The 23,247-nt window shown below is 38.4% G+C and overlaps 2 protein-coding genes across 7 annotated transcripts in view; both read left to right on the forward strand.

Moving 5' to 3' along the window:
- The window catches only part of LOC311278133 (adenylate cyclase 9), a 67,464-nt gene extending 54,737 nt beyond the window's left edge, over positions 1 to 12,727 (forward strand). The window contains exons 5-10 of the mRNA XM_084388740.1: positions 964 to 1,066; positions 1,322 to 1,530; positions 3,147 to 3,306; positions 3,939 to 4,081; positions 6,611 to 6,634; positions 6,774 to 12,727. Coding sequence (XP_084244866.1) covers positions 964 to 1,066; positions 1,322 to 1,530; positions 3,147 to 3,306; positions 3,939 to 4,081; positions 6,611 to 6,634; positions 6,774 to 8,067 — 1,933 coding nt within the window. The 3' untranslated portion in view covers positions 8,068 to 12,727. The remainder of the gene's footprint in view (positions 1 to 963; positions 1,067 to 1,321; positions 1,531 to 3,146; positions 3,307 to 3,938; positions 4,082 to 6,610; positions 6,635 to 6,773) is intronic.
- A 681-nt stretch (positions 12,728 to 13,408) lies between these two features.
- The window catches only part of crebbpb (CREB binding lysine acetyltransferase b), a 64,635-nt gene continuing 54,796 nt past the window's right edge, over positions 13,409 to 23,247 (forward strand). For all 6 annotated transcript variants that reach the window (XM_084388751.1, XM_084388752.1, XM_084388753.1 and 3 more), the window contains exon 1: positions 13,409 to 14,235. In XM_084388751.1, the coding sequence (XP_084244877.1) occupies positions 14,148 to 14,235 (88 nt within the window). In that variant the 5' untranslated portion in view covers positions 13,409 to 14,147. The remainder of the gene's footprint in view (positions 14,236 to 23,247) is intronic.

Raw genomic sequence — 23,247 nt, forward strand, 5'->3', positions numbered from 1 at the left:
TGAACAATGATGCCATCATTACTGTTCACATCACTGTATATCAAGTGCTGAGGAAGCCGCTGGAGCTGAAATTCAGATTTTCTAATGGGCGTTTGGTTTCAGACACGCTCACAAGAAACCAATGACAACAGACTGGGCCATCTGACCAATCAGAGCAGAGTAGACCAATCACAACAGACTCAACCATCTGATCAATCAGATCAGAGTAGACCAATCACAACAGACTCAACCATCTGACCAATCAGAGCAGAGTTGACCAATCACAACAGCCTGGGCCATCTGACCAATCAGAGCAGAGTAGACCAATCACAACAGACTGGGTCATTTGACCAATCAGAGCAGAGTAGACCAATCACAACAGACTGGGTCATTTGACCAATCAGAGCAGAGTAGCTCTCAGAAAGGAGAGGTTGAGAGATAATCCTTTATCGGACCGTTTCAGACGCTGAGAAAAGAGCAAGAGGTGATGCTGTGATGTACATTATGAGAGAATTAAAGTGCTTTTATTCGTTTGTTTTTTGCTCTTGGATGCATGTAAACCTATTGTAGGAGACCTCCAAAACAAAATTAGGGACCTTTTAAAATAGCATAATAGGGGCACTTTAAATATCTGGTTATTATTTTTATGGAGGTGGTCAAATTGACCCTAATTGGATTCACTGATAACAATAAAATTAAATCTGATTTTAACAGCAAACTTTTAACATTTATACTTCTCATACATTCTTTTAATTTTGGGTTGAAGTGTGACCAGGATGTGTTTTCGTGTGATTCACTCATAAACAGCTCTATATACCCAGCTCTGCACTGATATATCTCCGCACCATGTGCGTTTCTCTTTTTTTCCCACCACAAACATGCCTCATTTCTACGCAAACTTTCTGCATGCATATAAGAAAAACAGAAGAAGCGGATGAATACCCTCCACTATCTAATGTTGTTTTCTGTGCTTCGGCCTTGCAGTCTGATGAAAGATTACTTCTTCAAACCGCCCATCAACAAGTTGAGCCACACTTTCATAGACAGATCCCTGGAGTCGGCTTACAGGACCAGCTACCAGGACGAGGTAAGACGTTCCTTTCATTTATCTGTCGCTTTTCATTTGTTCTCACCATGTCACAATGTTTATTACTGCTTTTTTTACTCAGTCTGGGTCTGTGATGTTTTGCTAACTGAAAGAAACGGCATATTTTGTTGCGCTGTCTGTACTGCCCTCTGGTGGTCTGTCTTTTGAAATACATGTAAAGATATAATGAGATGTAAAGATGTTATATTAGGCACTATCTCACTTGATTTGATCGATCATTCTGTTGATTGTCAGGTTAAGACACACGCTCCCGTCCAGACGTTTGCCAGTCCAACGTTCAGCTCCTTCCTAGACATGCTCCTGTGCTGTTGTGTGTTTCTGGCTCTCTCGTTGGCTTGCTTACTTCGACCACTGGTTACCCAGAAGCCCCTGCCCACACCTGCCCTTATAGTGGCCGCAGTGGCAGCTGTGCTTGAATGTTTGGCCCTAGTGCTTGCTATACGGTGAGTGTGGAGATTATGATCATTTAGTCACCCTCATGTCATTCCAAACCATTGGAATTTATAGTTTTTTATGAAACCTAAAAAAGTTTTTTTTTTTTTTTTTGCCAGAATGTCCTCGCTGTTTTTTTTTTTTTGTTCGTTTACATGCAAAGACATTGACAATGGGTTTATCAGCTAGTGAACCCAAGAAATGCCTTATAACTTGTTCGCTGCTGTATATTCCAGGTCTCATTCACACTTGTGTATGATCAAATATGACGCAACACGTCATTTCTGTTTTTGAAGAAAATACATTTTACAGGTTTATAATGACATATGGGTGAATAAACGATACTAGAAATTAAATTTTTTCGGATTAACTATCTTATTAAAACTTGCCTGAGTGGATGAGGCCAAACAGTTTTGAAAAGAAGGTTTTACTTGCTCTAAATAGTCAGTGGATCAAATTTAATTATCTTTTTTAATGCATTTCAGAAATGCCTCCAATGCTTGTGATCTGTCAGGTCTGAGTATTTTCAACAAGACTTTCAAGGCTTTTATAATGAACAAATTTTTGAAATATTGCTGCTGTAACAGAATAGGACTAAGGTGAAAATATTATAAAATAATATACTGTATGTGGTTAAATAGCGTTTAGGAATGACACTTTCAGGCTCTGTTTTAGCCAGCATGCTGCTGGATCTGTTCCAGGCTGATACAAAGCCATGTTTCATATTCAAATTTAAGAGCTTTATAATCCTTTGGAGGTAAAATTAAAAATTTAAATGCAATTTATTTGCATTCAGTCATCTGCTTGGCAGTAGTTTTTAAGAATATCTCTCTTTGCAATCAGATTAAATGCAGATAATTGGTTTACTCGCTGGAAATTGTGGCGAGATTTGATTTTACTGTCTGATAGAAATGTCAAAATCAATTATGTGCTTTTTACAGCCAATACATTTTTAGTCTACTGGTCTACTTTTTTTTTCTTCTTCAGTGTTTCATTGTCTATGATGCACTCATTGTATAGACACTATTCCTATGTTTTTGTTCACATCAGTGTGATTTTAGTATCTTTGAGATAATATTATATTTTTTATTCATATTTCTTAATTCATATTTGTACATTTTAATATTATTTAAGTTGATATTTAATTTTTTATCTTATATTTTTATTAATATTTTATTTTTTCTGTCTTCAGTTTAATTTTAGTAAAAGGTTTAGTGTTTTTTTTTTTTTTTTGTAATTAAAAAAAAAAATGTCAAAATGTCTGTGTAATATATTTCATTATATTTTGAATTTATTTTAGCACATCATGTTAAACTAAATAAGTTATTTTATTTTAAGTAACATGAAATAGTTTTTTTTATATGGTTTTAGTTTTAGTTAAACTTGGTTTACAGCAAATTAAATATGGCGTCTGCTCTAACTAAGGTCCACTATCAAGAAAATCGCTGGCTTAAAAATTTGGGAGTATTTTTCATATTCCAGTATGACATTGGGATGTTTTTCCCTTTGTTCACAATAGACTGTTACTTCAGTTTTAAAACTGGACCTGGGCAATAGCAGCATAATGCACAGTAATTGCACTGATACTGAGACTGTACAGTCCTGATGAAGTGCATATCCTTCACAGAAGAGCCTTTTACCTGGACAGCGTTCTGAACTGCACCATGACCCTCCTCTGGGCCATTTCCGGCTGGGTTCCTCGTCACGTGATCGGGGCGGTGCTGGTGTCTTTACCTGCCGTGGCTGTGTTCTCTCACATCACCTGCGATATGCATGACTCCATACAGGTAAACACAAGAGCAAAGACATCGTGGAGGCGTTTTCATTTGTCATCTTGTGTGTGTGTGTGTGTGTGTGTGTGTGAAAGAAGTTAATACTTTTATTCAGCAAATAGATCAAAAGTGACAGCCTTGGTGAGAAAAAAATGCAGCCTTGGTGAGCAGAAGAGAATGTTTCAAAAACATTGAAAATCTTTCCAACCCCAAACTTTTTAACGGTGGTGTATATAAACATTTTAATGCTTGGAAAGTTTAGGACCTTATTGTGTAAATTATGCTCAAAAACATTCTAAAGTATTTATATATAAAAAAAAAAAAAACACACACTCAAGAAACCATTTCATATACAGTAACTCCTTTATAGGAGTAGCAAAAACACATACAGCATAGCGTCTTGCTAACACAATGAATGTGCATGCTGGGGTAAATGCTTTTAAGTGTGCACTTTAGTATGTAAGGTACATTATCTATTATGTAAGATTGCATATAGATATGTCTGGTGATGTGGTAGAATAGATGCAATTGAAGCACATTTCTGCTGCTCTCAGTCAGGAAAGTGCATATTTCTGTAAACTGCAATCCTGCACACACTCTGCTGCGGGCATGAGCATGTTTAATTCATGTCTATTTCTTTTCCCCAGTTCACCATGTTCACCTGCTGTGCTGTTATAATTGCCATCATCCAGTACTGCAATTTCTGTCAGCTGAGTTTCTGGATGCGTTCAAGCCTGGCGACGCTAGCGGGAATCACCTTTCTCAGTGTGCTCTGGAGCCCTCCATGCAGGTTCAAACTATCACAAATATACACACATTATACACTTAACTGCTGCATGCTGAAAAAAAAATCATAGTTTTAATGTGTATTTTTGACTTGTTTTTGGAGAATGAGAATGCATTTTGTCATACTGCACTGGCAGGTTTTTCTTTTACATTATTTTAAACAGAAAACATGTGGAAAAATATGCCAGTACAGTATGACAAAATTTGTTACGTATACTTTCATTCAAAAGTTTGGGGTCAATAAGATTTGGCGTTAGCATTTATTTGATAAAAAATACAGTATGACATTAATATTGTGGATTATTATTATTATTATTTAAAATAACTTTTCTGTCTGAATATATTGTAAAACGTAATTTATTCCTGTGATCAAAGCTGTATTCTCAGCATCTTCAGTGTCACATGATCCTTCAGAAATCACTCTAATATGATGATTTGATGCTCAGGAAGCATTTCTGGTTGTTATTATTATCAATATGTGACCCTGGATCACAAAACCAGTCACATGGGTTAATTTTCTGAAACTGAGATGTATACATCGTCTGAAATCTGAATAAATAAGCTTTCCATTGATGTATGGTTTGTTAGGATAGGACATTATTTGGCCGAGATACAACTATTGAAAATCTGGAATCTGAGGGTAAAAAAACAAACAAAAAAAAACATTGAGAAAATCTCCTTTAAAGTTGTTCATTTATATTGGCGATTGTGCTGCATTCACTTACAAAAATAAATGTTTTATATATTTACGGTAGGAAATTTACTAAATATCTTCATGGATCATGATCTTTACTTAATATCCTAATGATTTTTGGCATAAAAGAAAAATCTATAATTTTGACCCATACAATGTTTTGTTGGCTATTGCCACAAATAGACCCGTGCGACATGTGACTGGTTTTGTGGTCCAGAGTCACATATTGATTTGAGTTGTTCTACTTCATATTTTTTGTAAATCATGATAAAAAAAAATATCCAGGATTCTTTAGGGCTTTTCACACTGCGATTATCATCGTTCTAAACACCGCTTGTAACCCTGGGTAAATAACGTTTCACACTTGTAATTTAAAAGCAGGGTTAGCATCTATACTGAACTGATTTCAGCTGAAAAACAGCCAAAATGCATCATTTTCCTGTTATCACTGTAAAGCTGCTTTGAAACAATCTGTACTGTATAAAGCGCTATATAAATAAAGGTGACTTGACTTTTTACCCGGGGTTATGAAACCCTGCTCCCGACCACTTCACTGTTTTTACACTGTTAACTTCGCATTGCGGTGCCAAACGTCTGCAGTGTTGTAATGTTACGACTAGATTCTTAGCAACCTAAATAATCGTGTGCCTCATATTCTCATGCTTTGGACAGTCACGGAAACAGCGTATTGTACAAACAGTCGTTTTAGTGTTTGATAGGAAAGATGTCAAGTGGCGAAAACAAAACCGTTTGATTCCTTTGCAGTCCGATAAGCCAATTCAGAAAAAAATTGAGAAAAAGTGTAATTTGAGGACGTGCACTGCTACTCACTTTATGTGAACAGGTCGCTTGCAGCGTTTGTCCAGTCACACTGACACTGTCACCATAAATATGCGAATAAGGACTTTAACCGGGGGTTTAGGAATGTACAGTGTGAAATGTCAGTTTATGAATACCCAAAATTTCATTTTTAGCCCCGGGTAAATTACGAGCAGTGTGAAACGTGAAGCATGATAACCCATGATTCCTTTCTCCCAGGGTTTAGAGTGATCCAGGGTTAACCATTTCAAGTGTGAAAAGCCCTTTTGATGAATAGAAAGTACAAACAGCATAAATTTGAATTAGAAATCTTTTGTAACATTCTAAAGGCCGTATTTACTAACAGCTTGCGTCTTACTCTGTCTCCCTCTTTTACTGTCGTTTTCCTTTTTCCATTATGATACATTTACTAAAGACATGCAGTGAAACATTAGCGCTGATAAGGCGTGGACGGTTGTTTTTGCGGCTGACCTTAATGCATATGCATTTGTTGGGGTTTCCCTTTCAGACACAAACTTTTATGGGAGGATAGTATTTAAATGATTCAGGCAAGGATTTACTGATGACTATGTGATTTACTATGATTTGTGCAAGTCAATTTACTGGTTCTTGTGCCATTGTTTGCTGCCCCAAAAAAAGCATGTCTTAAACGAATTAACTAATTAAACTAATGCTAATTTGCGCTGCTCTTGCAAAATTGTGTTGGTCATTATGGAAATGATCCGGCTGCGTCTGTGCTCTTTAATTTGCGTGTCGTCAGTAGATCACGCGCAAAACTTTCCACTTCCATCGATGCTTTTATGGGATTGCACTCTTACACTAATTTGCCCTATTTTAGTGAATCTGGCCCTTATTATCTTTACTGTCACTTTTGAATAATTTACTGCATCCTTTCTGAATAAAAATATTAGTTCATAAAGGTTTGTGATTTATGGTGCTTTTGATTGGGCTTTCATAGATTAGTTGTGTTATTCTAAAACTAATTAAAAGCTAACTTTTCTCTGTCAATTTTTCTTTTAGCACTTGGGAACGTTTATTTTTGAGGTAAGTTTTAGACTACGGATACTACTGTCTGTTTCACATTTTATTGGCTTGACTTTATGCTAGCATACCACTCAAAATTTCCCAGTTTTCATTTTTGTTTTACCATTGAAATTGTCTTCCTCTATATTCACATCACCAGATCCAGTGACTTCAACAGCAGCATTAATGACGTCCAGTCCTCAGTAGAAGATTCGGCCCGACCGCAGGATCTACTCGGCCCAGAGGCTTTGGTTGCCTTTTTCCTGTTGCTTCTTCTTGTTTGGTTCCTCAACCGTGAGTTCGAGGTGAGCTACCGTCTACACTTCCATGGGAACGTGGAAGCAGACCAGCACCGCATCAAAATCCAAAACATGCGGGACCAGGCGGACTGGCTCCTGCGCAACATCATCCCGATCCACGTGGCCGAGCAGCTGAAGGTGACCCAGAGCTACTCGAAGAACCACGACAACGTGGGCGTCATCTTCGCCAGCATCGTCAACTTCAGCGAGTTCTACGAAGAGAGCTACGAAGGCGGGAAAGAGTGCTACCGCGTCCTCAACGAACTCATCGGGGACTTCGACGAACTCTTGCGCAAGTCTGACTTTTCCAACATAGAGAAGATCAAGACGATCGGCGCGACCTACATGGCGGCGTCGGGGCTCAATACGCAACAGTGTAGCGACCAGGCCCATCCGCACGCCCACCTGCGAGCGCTCTTCGAATTCTGCCTGGAAATGATGCGAGTGGTGGACGACTTCAATAAAAACATGCTGGGATTTAAGTTCAAGTTACGGATTGGGTTCAACCACGGACCCCTCACTGCCGGAGTCATCGGCACCACCAAGCTCCTCTACGACATCTGGGGTGACACGGTGAACATCGCCAGCCGGATGGACACGACTGGTGTGGAGTGTCGCGCTCAGGTTAGTGAGGAGAGCTACTGCGTGCTCAGCGGAATGGACTACGAGTTCGACTACCGAGGTACCGTCAACGTGAAGGGCAAGGGTCAAATGAAGACCTACCTTTACCCGAAGAGCGCAGACAGCGGACCTGTACCTCAATACCAGCTCTCGGTCTCTCCAGAAATTCGAGCGCAGGTGGACGGCAGCATCGGCCGCTCGCCCACCGATGAAATCGCTAATATGATGATGGCAACCAATGCCAGTAAAGTAGGTGCATCTTTCTCCGTGAGTTCAGGGCTTACCGGACAGGGATACGCTGGTAGAGACTTTCCCGAAAAGATTGCTGGAAGCAACGGTACGTCCAAGGCCCAACGATCCGCATCTGCTGTCGGCCTGAATTGCATACCAGAAACCAACCTGAGCGCAAGTCCAGTGGTATTCGATCAACAAGCAGAACCGACTTTGACCTCTCCCGTCCGGGCGGAAAACGCAGAGGCCAATGCAAACAAGGCGGGAGAAATAGCGTACATGGGTGAAATGACAAAACTTTGACTCTAAACACGCCAACAATGTTATTGCTGTTGGTCTAAACCCTTTAAACATGGGCTTGCAACCCTCTCCGTTGAGTTTGTAGGAATAGGCATGTTTAGGGACGAATGCTAGTGTAGATTTGCATCTGTGTATGTGGAGTGGAAAGTTTAAGCACATAATCTTAAAAGTCTTTATACCGCTAGCTGAACCAGGAGATGCTTTCACATCTAGTGCCGTGGACCGTAAAAACTCCGAATCATTTCTACATGGAATAAGAAATGCTAGGGAGATGCATTGGGACGGCACAGACCTGAAGTCCCGTCCTTAAACAGACCGCAGTTATTCCCGCTAATTTAATTTTGACTATTATTCCCCTACTATTGTCTACCTTTCGTGAATTATTTTCTTTTAATGAAGTGCCTTTAGGATATGTATGAGGCATTTAAAAAAAAAAAAAAGATTTCTCAATCAAATCTTTAGCTAAAGATCAAACAAATTTAGCATGTAAAATTGATGTTCGAAAATGCTTTAATTTTTGTGGAAGTATTTGATATATTTTGGGATATTTATTGATATTTTTGAGTTCTCGTTGTCGGAACGTTCAACAGTCAGTATTCCAAACAATTTTACAAAGCTAAACTCTTTATTGCGATTTTAAAAGACCCAAAGACTCTGAATGGTGCATGGCCAAAAGTGTCTGTGAAGAAGTATTAGTGAAATGTAGAGCAAGCTATGGGCTAAATTCACCTACAATCGAGAATATCAAATATCAATATCACATTTCACAGGAGATTATTTCTCTTGCTTTATCTTGATGCATGTAACTGTCTGATTATGGGCTTTCTGTCTTTTTTCGTGATTTTATTTTTCTTCCTGTCACTCTTCATTCTGTAGCTAAATGTTGGGTTGAGAACTAACAATGAGTTCTTAGACGACATGGCAAGTTTGCCTTAACGCTAATGAGTTCATAGTCTTAAAGGACACATTCGTAGTCTTAAAGGACAAAAATGCTTTCATGCATCAGCTACTGTGAGCCACTGTTTTAAGATGTGGGCAATTTGATTACAAATCAACATAAAAAAAAAAAAAAAAATCAACATTGACCCCATTTACTCTCCTAAAAAAGATCCGGGTCTTATTCTGGATGATTCATCAGTGCACGTTGTTGTAAAAGCAAAAATGTTTGTCACACGGGCATGGAAAAAATAAAGTTAGCCAATAGCCATATAACAGTGTTATAGACTTTTGTAGGTAGTGCAGCAATTCAATGATGATTAATATTAAACTCATTATGGCAATAATAGCAAATAACGATAGATTTGAAAACAACGTTTCAAAATTGGGGGATGCTGTGGTCAAGAATCCTCCTCGAAAGTGGGTTGCTGGTGTTGTTTCAGGTTTGGCTTTATTCTGGTATTACCTACTTCCACCATCCAAACAATTCCTGATGGATAAAATTAAATCCTGTCCTACGTTATTTTTCCTCATTGAATATTATGTTGCACTTAAAGGTGCAGTAAGCGATTTCTGAGAAACACTGTTGATATTTGAAATCAGCCCAAACAAACACACCCCTCCTTTCATTGCTCCGCCCCCAAAATGCACAAACATGGATGTGGATGTCTCTCTATCATAGCTGAAGCGAAGCAAAATAATGCTTCACAAAAAACGAATGACAAGGGAGAACAGAAATTTTACATGGAGTACACAAGAGTATATGTAAGCTAGTCTCCCATCGCCAGACCTTCAGACTGACGGCAATAACAACATAATTTATTTGTAAAGCACATTTAAACAATATAGATTGATCCAAAGTGCTGTGCATAGTACAAAGCAGGTCTACACTATCAAAAAGCAACAACAACAAAAAAGGCAGAAGGTCTGGACTTTGTCGCTGCTTTTCTTGGGCAAGGACCGCCCAAGAGGACGTTTGACTGACATGTAACGTGTGACATGACAACAGCGTATTCACGCTTGAACTTGACGTGAACACAACTTTCTGCTGTGGTGCCGTTTACAAAGTTCCCAGTTCTTTGCATCCCGGCCACGAGTGCACCTTCAGAGAGAACATTCAGCCTTTTTGCTCAGATTTGGGAGGAGAGATGCTACTGAAACCATCGTTAGTCAGTGACATTCTGTTAAAAACTAAATATTTAATTTTGCAGTATAGCTAGTAAGCCAACCGGTTTCATTTAATCGTATTTTTGGCTTATAATTTGAGTGACAGATGTCATATTTAATTTAGGCTATTTTTCTTTGTGAGAGATTTTTTTTTTTACTGTGTTGACTATATCATGAAATGACAAAAATAACAAATATGAAATGTTGGCTATACAAGAATTTTATTTGTTATCCCCAATCCCTCTCTCTGTTTTTAGGGGAAATTTAAATGTGAGGGTGATTTTAGGCGGGAACAGGTGGGTGCAGAACCTAGCGTAACCTAAATAAACAGTCCCGCGCAGATCTCTACCCTGTTCACACCTGGTATTCAGATGCGTTTGGTCGATCGGATCACAAGTGGACGACGCTAAATACAGGTGTAAACGGGGTCTAAAACATTTTGAGCTGGTCCACTTTCCACCACTTTGACCGGATTGCTTTCTTAGTGTAAACTCTCATGTGGTCGAATGTGTTTGAAAGACACCTACTCTCCTCCTCCTGACCTAATACGTAAACATTATGGGAAGCATTAGCCAGACAAGTTTGGTTTGAAGACGAAAAATGTACCAAGCACAATGTTCTCGCACCATTCCTGATTTCTAACACACACTCACAGCGTTTGGCTGGTCTTGCAGCTTTCAGAGCAGAAACAAAAACTGATGTTCTCCGTGTGTTTTTCTGTCATTTTCAGTCGCAATCATATTTAAATTGCACAAGCTTATTTCATCCATTAGATTGAAAGATCTGAAAAAACACATACATTTTCCCCGCCCATAGACCCTCCCCTCAAAGAAATCAGGACAGAAGTGGTTTAAAGTGGACAAAAGAGACTGATTAAAACAACAGGTGTAAACAGGAATGTGTCTCCCTCGTCTACTTGTGACCCGATCGACCAAAACACATCTTAATACCAGGTGTAAACAGGGCCTTAGTTAACTTCCAAGTGTGTTGTGGCACACTTTTAACAGTGTTTCTCAGAAATCGCTTACTGCACCTTTAAGAAAATACATCAAATGACAGTATTGACGTTGGCTTTGTCAACAATATCGTAAGCGAGGGAAAGTGAATTAAATGATTTAAAATGTGAAAAGAAGGTACTTTAACTCTATTTCAAAATAAAATGGACAAGAAATGTTCACAATTAAGTGGCAGAGGACGTTTGCGAGTACTGGCAATAATCTAGGTAACATACATTTACTCTAGCCAGTCAAATGTACAGACTCGTGTGAATATTAGAATAGGTTAGACCTTAGCCTTAACTCTGCCTGCTTGTCTTTTGATGTGCAATATAAAGGGTGGATTATTGTATGGGATATTAGCAAAAGGATGTGTAAATGTAGATTTGAATCTTTTTGCCATTGAGTTGTCGCTTTGTAAGTAACTTAATCTGCACTGATACTGCATCCATTATATGACTGTCACATGCTTTAGTCCATGATCATGTGTTTACCTTTTGATAGCAGTTTAATTGTTTTCTTTACCTTTTAGCTTTATGATAGGCAACCAAGGGTTGTGTGCTCAAAGATATGTAGTTGACTTTTCACATTTATAGGGATTGTGCTCTGATTATGAGCAAATGTGAAATGCATAACTTTTTTTTGACATTTCTGTGAATTTGCAATCTGCCAAGATCCTAAAAGGGAATTGTTCTAAAACGCGATTCATTTGTCAGTATTTCTCATTGTATATATTAGTGCCTTTTACTCATTTAGAAGGCATCGAGTAGTCAAATTGAAATCCTTGTTTATATGTTCAATTTCTTACTGCTTGTGTCTTAATGTGATCTTTAGCGCTGTGCCTTTTCTTATTAGCTTGACGTGTTCATTCTCACTGTATATTCCTTTTGAATGTGAACTGCTCTTCATTTTGAAATATTGGTAGGGTGAATATTGTCATTTTACTACTAGGTGCCATTCTTGAAGTCATTTTTATTCCGTGCTGACTGTTAAGTTGATGTGTTCTCGGTGACGCCAAGCATTGCAAGCCATGTATTTTTAATATCTTTTATAGGGCACAACTTTTGCTAAATAATAATAAACGCGCCCTTGCTGTCTGGGGGGGGGAATGAGCACACAACCTTGTTTCAGAGAGCAGAGCAATATTAAACTTGATCCAACTAAATAAGCATTACGCTTCAGCCTCTGAACTGCTGCTTTGGAGCTTGAACTTAGCTTGACGAAGCACATTTATGTTTTTTTTATCATAGGCATTATGATACATAACTTTCCATTCCATTACTTCAGCTTGAGACTTCATCATGAGCAAAGCAAAAAACACATTTAGGGTGAATGAAAGGGCTGAACTTATATGCATGATAACAGTAGAGCCACATTTTATTCGATTTTTTTTTTCTACTTTACAATCACTGCAGTTGGTCCAGTCGATGAATACAAGCAATTTGACATAATAAATGTGTGTATGTATAATTCGACACACAAATGTGTGTTTTTAATAGAAGTATTACACACTGAGACTTCTTGCCAAAGAGTGTAATTATTAAAGAATGTATGATTTTGAGTTTCAGTCAGTTTCTTTGGAGATACAGTCATTTATTCATTTGTAGAAAGTTTCTCCTTTGTTTGTACATATGCATTGCTCTGTATTTAACATATAACCTATTTCATTTTTGTATTATTTATACCGATGCATGTGCCATACTATTACATCAATGCTAATGGATGAAAATGTTGAAGTCTGCGTGCTGCCTGTTGATTTACAAGGAATATACCTTAAAGCTTTCTATGTCTGTTCACATTAACAATATATCCTGTGCACACACTACCACACAAGTTTTCTATCCCTTTAAATAGCCCATGACTTTCCTTGCTTTATTCTTATCAAGTATGTATTGTGTTTACAAATTGCAAGGCTGTACCATGGCAATTCAATGGCAGTTTGCAGATACTACTGAAAAATCGCTTTAACCTGTGCAAGAAACTTGAATAAAATTTTAATAAAGAGGTGTCACAGTAACAATAAATAGTACTAACTGTAATATTTGTCACCATGGTACACTTTTGTGAGGGTACGTACACTCAAATTTGAACCGATTGAATACTACATCTTCGACATTTACATGTAAACACTGGCCTCTAGCGGTTGTTATGGTCACTACCGCGTGACGTACACGTTTGCGTAAGGGGCGTGGCTGCGCAGCCCCTCCTCCTTCACAGTCTGGCTGGAAAAGAAAAAAAAACTTTTTGTATCGAAGGAATCAACAGCCGCCATCTTGTCGCGGATGAGCGTCAGGATTTCGGGAGAGCATTATATCATTTTTTACGCTACCTGCTCCATCGGAACCGGCCCAAATAGCTTCCCAGCGACGAAAACGACAAGCTTCGGGCCAAATCGCGGATCTTTGTGGGGAATATCAGCGTAATGGAGCCGTTTTTGTGGTCGGCTGGAAAACCCCCGTATATCTGATTTCCCCCTTCAGCGCGAGCGGCGCTCCTGTGCCACTCGCCTATATTAAAAAATAATTATTTTTTTCTAATTTTTCATTTATATTGCTGGACTTTACTGATTATTCGATTCGGGCTGGACATGGAGCATGAAGGTCTTTATTTTTATTCGCAGAAAATAGCATTTTTGAAGAGACCCACGCGAACCATTTAAAGGAATCGAGATTTTTCGCCCTCGTCGTGTATTTCTCGGTTTTAACGATGATATAATTTATTTTCGTGGGGTTCGGGGCGATCATTAAGGTTAATTATGCGGGTTTTGGGTGTTGGATTATCATGGGGTGAATGGCGATGGCGGAGCGGGGCGCTGTTGAGTCGCGTTTGAGCCCCATCTGTTAATTATTGGCTCCTGATCGCTGAATAATAATAGAAAAACCCGAGGGTAGATTTGATTTATTTCGCTTTGTCCCCCTTCCGGGCTCTTGGAAGACGCATTTATTGCTTTGACGTGTTTTTTTGAGAAGCGAGAGAGAGAGCACGATGGCTGATAATCTACTGGATATGGGTCCTCCCAACGCAAAGCGGCCCAAACTGAACTCACCTGCGCTGTCCTCCTCTGACACTCCAGGTAAGATGCTCACCTGTCAAATCTGAAAACTTCTCAGACGTCATCTGTCATATCAAAAATCTAGATAAGAACTTCTCAGTCAGGTCGCCTGTCTCGTAAGAATGCATTTTCTCAGACGTCGTCAAATATCAGATCAGAAACCCTTTAGACCAGACTAAACTATCACGTGTTCAATTAGAAATCTCTCAGGCCAGGGTTAGGTAGCAGTCTCACCTGTCCAGATCAGGACCAGGTAAGTCTCAACATCAGAGTTGTCCCAGGTATGCTGCTCACCTGTCCCACCACAGATCGGTCAGTGCAGGTAAGACTCGGTTTTTGTTGGACTCTCACCTCTCTATCAGAAGCCAGATCCAGGTCTTAACTAGCCTAGAGATTGACCAGTTATGCTTTTTCTATGACGATATCCGTCGTTTTTTAACTAATGTTTCTGATAACTGATATGCAGAATAATATTTTTACTCGGTAATATCTAGAAGATGATCATTAAACCGAAATAAAAAACATATGCATTATACATAGGCCTATTTATTATTACTAACAATAATTCTTATTAGTATTGCAATTGTTATTATGCAAAGGTGTTTGTGACCTAAACGATTAGTTTTAGTTTTTTTTAGTTAATTGTTAAGGTAAGTTACTTAACTGGTCTGCAATTGAAATATAATTACGTTATATTTATATACGTTTTTTAAAATTGTGTTGAGTATTATTGAGTGCTTTCATTTAGACAGCCATCAAATTGCGCCGTTTATTGGCAGGCTTGGTGTTAAAGAAAATCGATTAAGTTAAAGTGTGAATATTGGTGAAATATGTCGGTTTAGATAGCCTATGTCATGTTTAATTTTCTGATAACTGATATGCAGAGCTGAGTTATATATTTTTTTGGCAATAACTAGATGATTGTTTGACAACAAATACATATTCAAAATGTTATTATTAACAATAATTCTTATTAGTATTACTGTTGTTTGCGAAGTAACTCCGTGATCGAAGTGGTCAAAAAGCAATCAGTACCATTTACAATAATGTTACATTAGTCTTAATGAATTAATTAACTTGCATGAACTAACAATGAGCAATATATTCTTACAGCATTTATTAACCTTTTGTTAATGTAAGTTAACTAAAGTTAACAGATACAACTTTTAATCTTTGAAATGTGTTAGGAAATATTGAGATTAACATTACATATGATTAATATATGCTGTAGAAGTATGTTAAGTAATAGTTAAATTAAACCTTATTGTAAAGTGCATACTTTACGATACTGTTGTTGGTTGCTGTAATTTAGATACCCATCAAATGGTCGCATTTATTAGTTGACACTGTAATAAACAACAACCGTTTAAGTTGAAAAGTGAGAATATTGGTAAAATATATCAGTCATGAAACTGCATGATATCATGCAAATATATCAATATAAAAATGATATTTCGTCACTCTCTAGCTCTCACCTGTCGCATCAAACTAGGTTCAGGTGAGACACTTACCTGGCACATAAGAATCCTCTCAAACTGGGTTCAGGTAAGACTTTCACCCCAGAACCTGTCAGTAATTACTCACCCTCATGTCATTCCATCCCCGTAAGACCTTCGTTCATCTTCAGAACACAAATTAAGATATTCTTGATGAAATCTGAGAGGTTTCTGACCCCACATTGGCAGCAACGTTATTGCAACTTTCAAGGCCCAGAAAGGTAGTAAAGACATCATTAAAATAGTCTGTATGACTACAGTGGTTCAATCTAATGTTATGAAGCGACAAGAGAACTTTTTGTTTGCAAAACCCCCCTAAAAATAATGACTTTATTCAACAATCTCTTCTCTTCCACGTCATTCTCCTCCGCTGTTGACGTAGTGTAAACCGAGCAGCGCTTCCGAGTTCTACGTCAGAACGCCACCTCACCATTGGCCGACGCTGGTCATGTTAGCACCATGACACATGCGTGTGATGCAGGATCTGGCCAATAATGAGCCGTAGTTCTGACGTAGAACCAGGAAGCGCTGTTCTGCTGTCTATGAAGAAGGCCAGAAAACTCTCGGATTCCATCAGAAATATCTTCATTTGTGTTCCGAAGATGAACGAAGGTCTTATGGAAAGACATGAGGGTGAGTAATTAAAGACAGAAATTCAATTTTTAGGTGAACTACCCTTTTAATTACCTTTCACACTGAGCATGAGCATAAATAAAATTCGTCGACGACCGGTGCTTTCACATCAAACGCGAAACGTTTGATCGCCTTCTGCTAATTCACGCCTGCATGATAGATAGCGCTGACCGAGAATGAGTTTTTCCTCTTCTGTATATCTCGTAGGTTTCTCCATTTGTTTGTTTTTTAACCTAGTCCGCTGGATAACATATAACAGTAAATTAAGATAAAGTTTGGTACTGTACTAGAAACACAAACAGGTGCATTAGAGCTACAGTTAGCATCAAGCTACACATTACAATTTATGAGATTATGACTTCACTCACAACCCACTTGAAACAACAAGTGCTTGTAAACTTCCGATTGCGATCTAAAGTGGATTTTGATTATATAATGGCCAGATATGCATTATTTGTAGTTTTGTATAATGAACTGAATGCTACATGCTTAGCATTTCTCATGTAAAAATAATTCTCAAACATCCTTTATTGTTATAAAAATACCCAGAGCCCCATGGAAAAACACATACAGACCAGATGAAGAGTTCAGATGCAAAAGCCGCTAAACGCCACATCCGTCAAAAATGAGATAATGATACTGAGCAAATGCTCTCCACACATACTTATACGTTCATCAAATACTTTGGCTTCAAATCTGCTAAATCCCAGCGTCAGTGTGGATTAGGCTAGTGTCTTCATTCTTACATTTTGAATTCTGCTTTCATCGTTTGCAATGTTTCCAGTTCCAGATCTTTAGTGATTTTGCAACTTGTCTTGTTGTTCAAAGAGGTGGACTTACAGTTTTTCGCACAAAAAAAGCACACATGGACTCGTTTTGCAGCAACAGACAGTTACATTTGTTAAATGCCAATGAATTGACTAAAGTGACGAAAGTCGATTTTTGAAAATAAGGCATTTCAGTAGCCCGTTTCACACAGCAATCCCGGTAAATTGCCGTCAAATTACTAGAATGACTTTACCGGTAAATGCACAAATACGCTGTTAACACAAGCAACGACATTTGCCATTCAAACATCAGCAGCAAAATACCAGTAAATTCTGTGATGTCAGTCATCGGAAATTATCTTTAAACGCCACGCCGTTGTCTTCATTCACCCACATAAGGAGAAGCACTTTAGTTTCACTATCTGTTCAAAATGACAACATTTTATGACTTCTGAATGAAAGGCAAAACAGATGATCAAGCAGAACGCGTATTTGCTCTTAAAAACACTGGACGCACACAATAGTATCAACTGCAGAGCCGCAGCGCTGATGAATGGAAAAAGCAGGGTCTCGAGCGCGACACGTTGAAAAAGCGAGATGTGGTGCAACGGTCAGATTATCATTTAGCACATATTTTAATATAATAACTATTAAAAAGCTTTCTGTTAACAGTGTGGAGTAATCGCATCATATTCATAAGTCTTTATGATTGGCCCAAAGTAGGGCTGGACGATATAAAAAAATATGTTATCGATAATCGCCTTACAAAATATAGCGATATCCGATTATGTCGTCTACCCAAGCCATGTCCCGCCAGAGACAACACTGCCGACATATACAATTAATTTCCTTAATTATAACGTGTAGTTCTGTTTTTAAACTTGTATTCAAGCTATGATGTATTTGTTATTTGTCTAAAATCAGGGATTAAAAATGAATTGGTTCGTTCTGCATGAGCAAAAACGGTAAGGTTATTTTTTTCTTTCTGGTTCGAGTTCCAAGGTCTCCTTATAGGGCTCAGAAAACAGGTCGCATGCAGAAGAGTTCTCTTTTGCGTGTCTGGCGCTTAAAGAATAATATCAAGAATTGGAACTATTAGCCTATAGACAATATTTTATTCATGCTATTGCATGTGAATAAATATGAGTATGGTAACTATGGGGATATGTGAAATGTATTTGTCATTTTTCCTAGATATTGTCGATGAATGTCTGGTAACTGACTGTTATAATCGACATTGCGGTACTTGCAAGACGTCGTTGATATACAATAATATCGTCATATCGCCCAGCCCTAGCCCAAAGCGGACTGCTTACGTCACCACGTTCTGACTTTGTACGTGATACCGATAATCTTCATTCCGCGTTCACTAGAGTTGGGAACCGAGAATCGTTTCTTATCCAGAACCGTTACTGTTTTTGTAAAATACCAGAACCGTGCGAAATTCCTACGTTTCAGTTCCGAAAACGGTTCCGGTGCGATGTGTGGGCGAAGTGCTGGGAGCTTATCCTTTTAATAGTGACATCTCACCTCGTGAATATTAAAATAGTAGGCTAATGAATGCACTGAAAAGCCCTTGCACTACTCATATACACGTTTTGCGTCAGATATCAACGCAGAGAGAAAGAGAGTATAAAGACAGTAGAGCTGCACGATGAATCTTTAAAAGATCTTGATCTCGATCCAAACACCCACGCGATCTTATTCCTAAATGACAAAAACTTCACACCGGCACATTCAAATCTGTTTGCGCTGTTGCTGACCCAGAGAGAGCAGATGTCAATATGAAACAGCTTTAGGTAACACTTTATTTACAGTGTCCTTGTTGCATATGTTACATGTACTTACCGTAGTAATAACAGTAAATTATGCATAATTACATGCAACTAACCCTCACCCAAATCCTAATTCTACCCCTAACCCTTTAGTGAGTACATGTAGTTGCTTAATATTACTCAGTACTTAAATATATAATTACACTGTAACAATGACACCTTAAAATAAAGTGTAACCCAGCTTTACTTTCACAGTCTTTTCAACCACACAGTATCAATATTTCGGTTACAAATATTCAAATGATCACAGAAGTACTGAGATAAAAGTTTATAGTTCGAGTATAAACACTGATGTCTACGGTAGCAACCAAAATAGAGTAAATCACCTTTTGAAAGTCGCTGCCTTCAAATAACGAGTGTATCGATTGTATCTGATGCTTCAAAACATTCATAAAGACGACCGTTAAAGTCGATAACTTTTTTGTGTTCAGAATTTACAAAATTTATATAATGAAGCGAGTACATCATGATTGCCTTTTTTCAAACCGTGTTTTTGTCTTATCCTGAATCACTACTGTAAGCCTGTAATAAGCGTTTATACTCGGGGCTACTTTACACCGGCCGGCGGATCGCAGTTGCTGCGGAGTAGCCCAGTGCCTGCGTGACTCGTCATAGACATAAACAGAGAGAAGTAGGTCCGGCTACTAGGGCTGGGGTAAACGATTATTAATTAAACGATTAGTCGGGCGATTATTTTATCGATTAGTCGACTAATCTAACGACTAAATGGAATTATTTATCCTGTCTGTTATTCGCATATCTCTGTCGAACCGTTACTCCGATGGAGTTCAAACTCGACAGCTGTCTGGGCACGAGTAAGTGCAGTGCCAAGTTTGACGTTGTTTGGATGAGAAATGCAAAAGATATGTTAAATATATCGGTAAAAGAAGCACTTAGAAGGTTATCCACGACAGAATCCACCACAGGTTCATCAATGCCGTCAAATGTATACATTTTTTTGTTTGTTTGTTGATCAAAAAGTGCAAAGTAGATAAGGAAAACTAGGATGTCGGGTGTCAGAGCGCCACCGTTATTTTACAATGCGTGGAATGGTGCGCTGTGATTGGTTGAGCGGATTTATGGCATTCTGCAGAGAAAGGAGACTGGCGTTTGTCGCGGTTTGGAAAGAAAGGGAGAAAACATGGCAGAATAACACGGCGGGCGGTGTGTGTGTGGCGAGCTGTACCTCCGGGAATGGTGCAAAAAAAAATAAAAAAAAAAATAAAGAAGCGTCGACGCAAAAAATATGACGTCGACGTAATTTTGACGTCGACGTCATCGACGAACCGCTACAGCACTACCGGCTACTAGGGCTGAACGATTAATTGCATTTGCGATAATATCGCGATATGATGAAATGCGATTTTTTTTTTTTACCGCAAAGCTGCGATTACAGTCTGGTCACGTGACACGCAAGAGTAAACCAGTCTGTATTGCAGATGAAGCATCAACTTGGCACGCAACGCATAGGCCTGGCTACAGGAAATAACAGTTTATGTTTAATTTATGTGATATTGTGTTATAGATTCTCTCCAATGATTCTGTATCGATTAAGATAATTTCAGATTTATGTCTGAGCTTAGTTTTAAACACAGATACGTGATGACGCGTGTGCTTTATAAACAACCGTATTCTGCTTGCTTCTAATTCCTGTCACACACACACACACACACACACACACACACGACACCACTCAAACCTTACGAGAAATAATCTTTAATAAAGTTCGGAAAAGTTGAAGCGAATTACAAGGACATTTGCGGGCTTCATTGCACAAGATATGAGATACGCGTGGTCTGCGTGATGTTACTTTTGTAGTACGCGGTCTCGCCCGCCGGTATTTTACTTACAAATGTTCTACGAAGGCATCATATGTCTTGGAATGCAGTTGGCTTATATATCAAAAATATGAAAATCACTGACAGAAGCTGCTTTCAATTTCAAATACTCACGCGCGCTTTGTGAAGAGCTTTTGAGTATGCGGCTGTGAGCGACTCCGTCTACGTGGTTAAATGTACTTGCATCTCAAAATGCTTTCATGACGTGAAATTAATGTGACACAGTCAGTTATATCTTAAGTTATTAAACAGACAGGACAAACCACATCTTATAATTTCAAAAGAGATGAAAACGTTCAGACAGCCTACTCTTAAATAGCCTACTGAAAGCACTCTTTGTTTATTGCTTGTAATAATTTTTTCCCTCTTTATTTATTTTGAAGCTATATTTGTTAAAATTATTAACATTTAATTGTATTAATAAATTTTTTTAATGTGTAATTATTATAAGTAGGCCTACTTATAATTATGTAATTAAATATTTTACGTTTTATTAATAAGATCAATTAAAGAAAAAAATTTGATTGGCTCATGAGGTGCCTAAAGATTCCCTTCCCTATTTTACAATGATTTATTGCTTGTTTTTGTTGAATAATAGAAAAGATAAAGAGCTTAAAAAATAATTGCATATTAAATCGCAATCGCAATATTGGTAAAACTAAATCGCAATTCGATTATTTTCCAAAATCGTTCAGCCCTACCGGCTACAATGTTCTTCCGCAAGACGCATGCAGTTCTGTTTATTAACCGCTAGAGCGCTGATTTGTCTAGTAATGAAACAAAGTGACGTCTTTATAAATCAATCATTCAAACCGATTTAAAAAATATTCTGTTTTACCTTGTCTGGATCTTACATGTGTGTTCAAGCATATTCTACCCCTTCTGAGAGGGTATTCTCCACTGCTGGAGATACAATAAGCTAGGAGAGGTCCCAGATTATCATAGAGAATGCAAAAATGTTTATTTTCCTTCAGAAAATGTATTATTTTTGCAAATATTGCTAAATAGTATGTTGAATTTGTTGACATTACCAGTCTGTTAAACTCATCTGACAAGTATAAGAAATGAACACAAAAAGGATTGTGCATTTTCCCTTGCTGCTATTTTTTTATTAGTTGTTTTAATAATTTTTGTTGAATGGCAAGTGAAACCGGAATCGTTTGGTGGAATCGAAACCGGAACCGGAACATTTCTTACAATTCCCAACCCTAGCGTTCACACGGAGCACATTACTGGTATTTTTGAAAAGGTCCTGTTCACACATGATCTAAATGACAAGGAAAGACTAGGCCTATGTGTTAAAGGGGATAATAACTAACTAAGGCTACGTTCACACTGCAGGGCTTAATGCTCAATTCCGATTTTTTGAAAAAATTCGATTTTTTTGTAAGGCCGTTCACATTTCCAATTAAATGCGACCTTTTGTGATCTCCTGTGTGAACGTGAAATGACCCAGAAGTGACCCGCATGCGCAGAAGAGTACTCAACGGTCAACGACATCACTTGTTGTTTGCGGAAGTACTGTAACTAAACTTTAACTAACTGTGATTCTCTCTCACACACACACACACACACACACACATGAGCGCGCGCAGCGACCGTTACACAAGAGCCAGACAGCAGCCGCTGACGCTGACCTATCTAATATCAGATTCAGCACAAATAAGTTAACATAACGTATATATAATGGCCGTGGGCTTTTTTTCTTTTTTTTTAATTAACGGGCTCGTCGAGGTCGACCCGTTCGGCAGATTTACCTCAGCTCGACGAATATGCAGTCCGTTTTCAAACCGACGACTACTTCAATGCAGAATTATGAAGTTTTTTGCGTATCAATGACGTGCGGGTCGGATATATGCGACCTGGCCGTTCAGACTGAAGTCGCATTTCAAAAGATCGGATATGTATCGGATTTGGGACCACATACCCAAGTGGCCTGGGTCGCATTTGATAAGATCGGATCTGTGTCGTTCAGACTGTCATGAAAAGATCAGATACAGGTCGCATAGGGGCAAAAAAATCGGAATTGGGTCGTTTCAGCCTGCAGTGTGAACGTAGCCATAATAACCTTTTCATTGCCAATAAAGTGAAATTACTCAACCTAAACATTAGAGCCTGATAAAAAAAATGCTCATGTCAGACGAACTAAGAGGTTGTTTTTATCTAGAGTTGTCAAAAAGTACCGACTTTGCTACCAAGTCGGTACTGAAATTTTAAAATGTGACGATACCAGCATTTCCCTCCCTCATTTTGAGCGCTGTTGAACGGTTTCTTAAACCCTTCTTATTGGCTGTTGTGTTGACACACTCAACATATGTCTTTGAATGGCTACAATGATTAACAATGAAATATTTGACGTTCTTCACCGAGCGCTTGCATAGATACACACAGGAGTGTTTAAAAGCAGGCGTCTATCAGCGGATCCGTCTATCAGCAGATATATTATGGACCCGCTGATAGACGC

This window comes from Rutilus rutilus (assembly GCF_951802725.1).
Source record: "Rutilus rutilus genome assembly, chromosome: 1".
NCBI lineage: Eukaryota > Metazoa > Chordata > Actinopteri > Cypriniformes > Leuciscidae > Rutilus > Rutilus rutilus.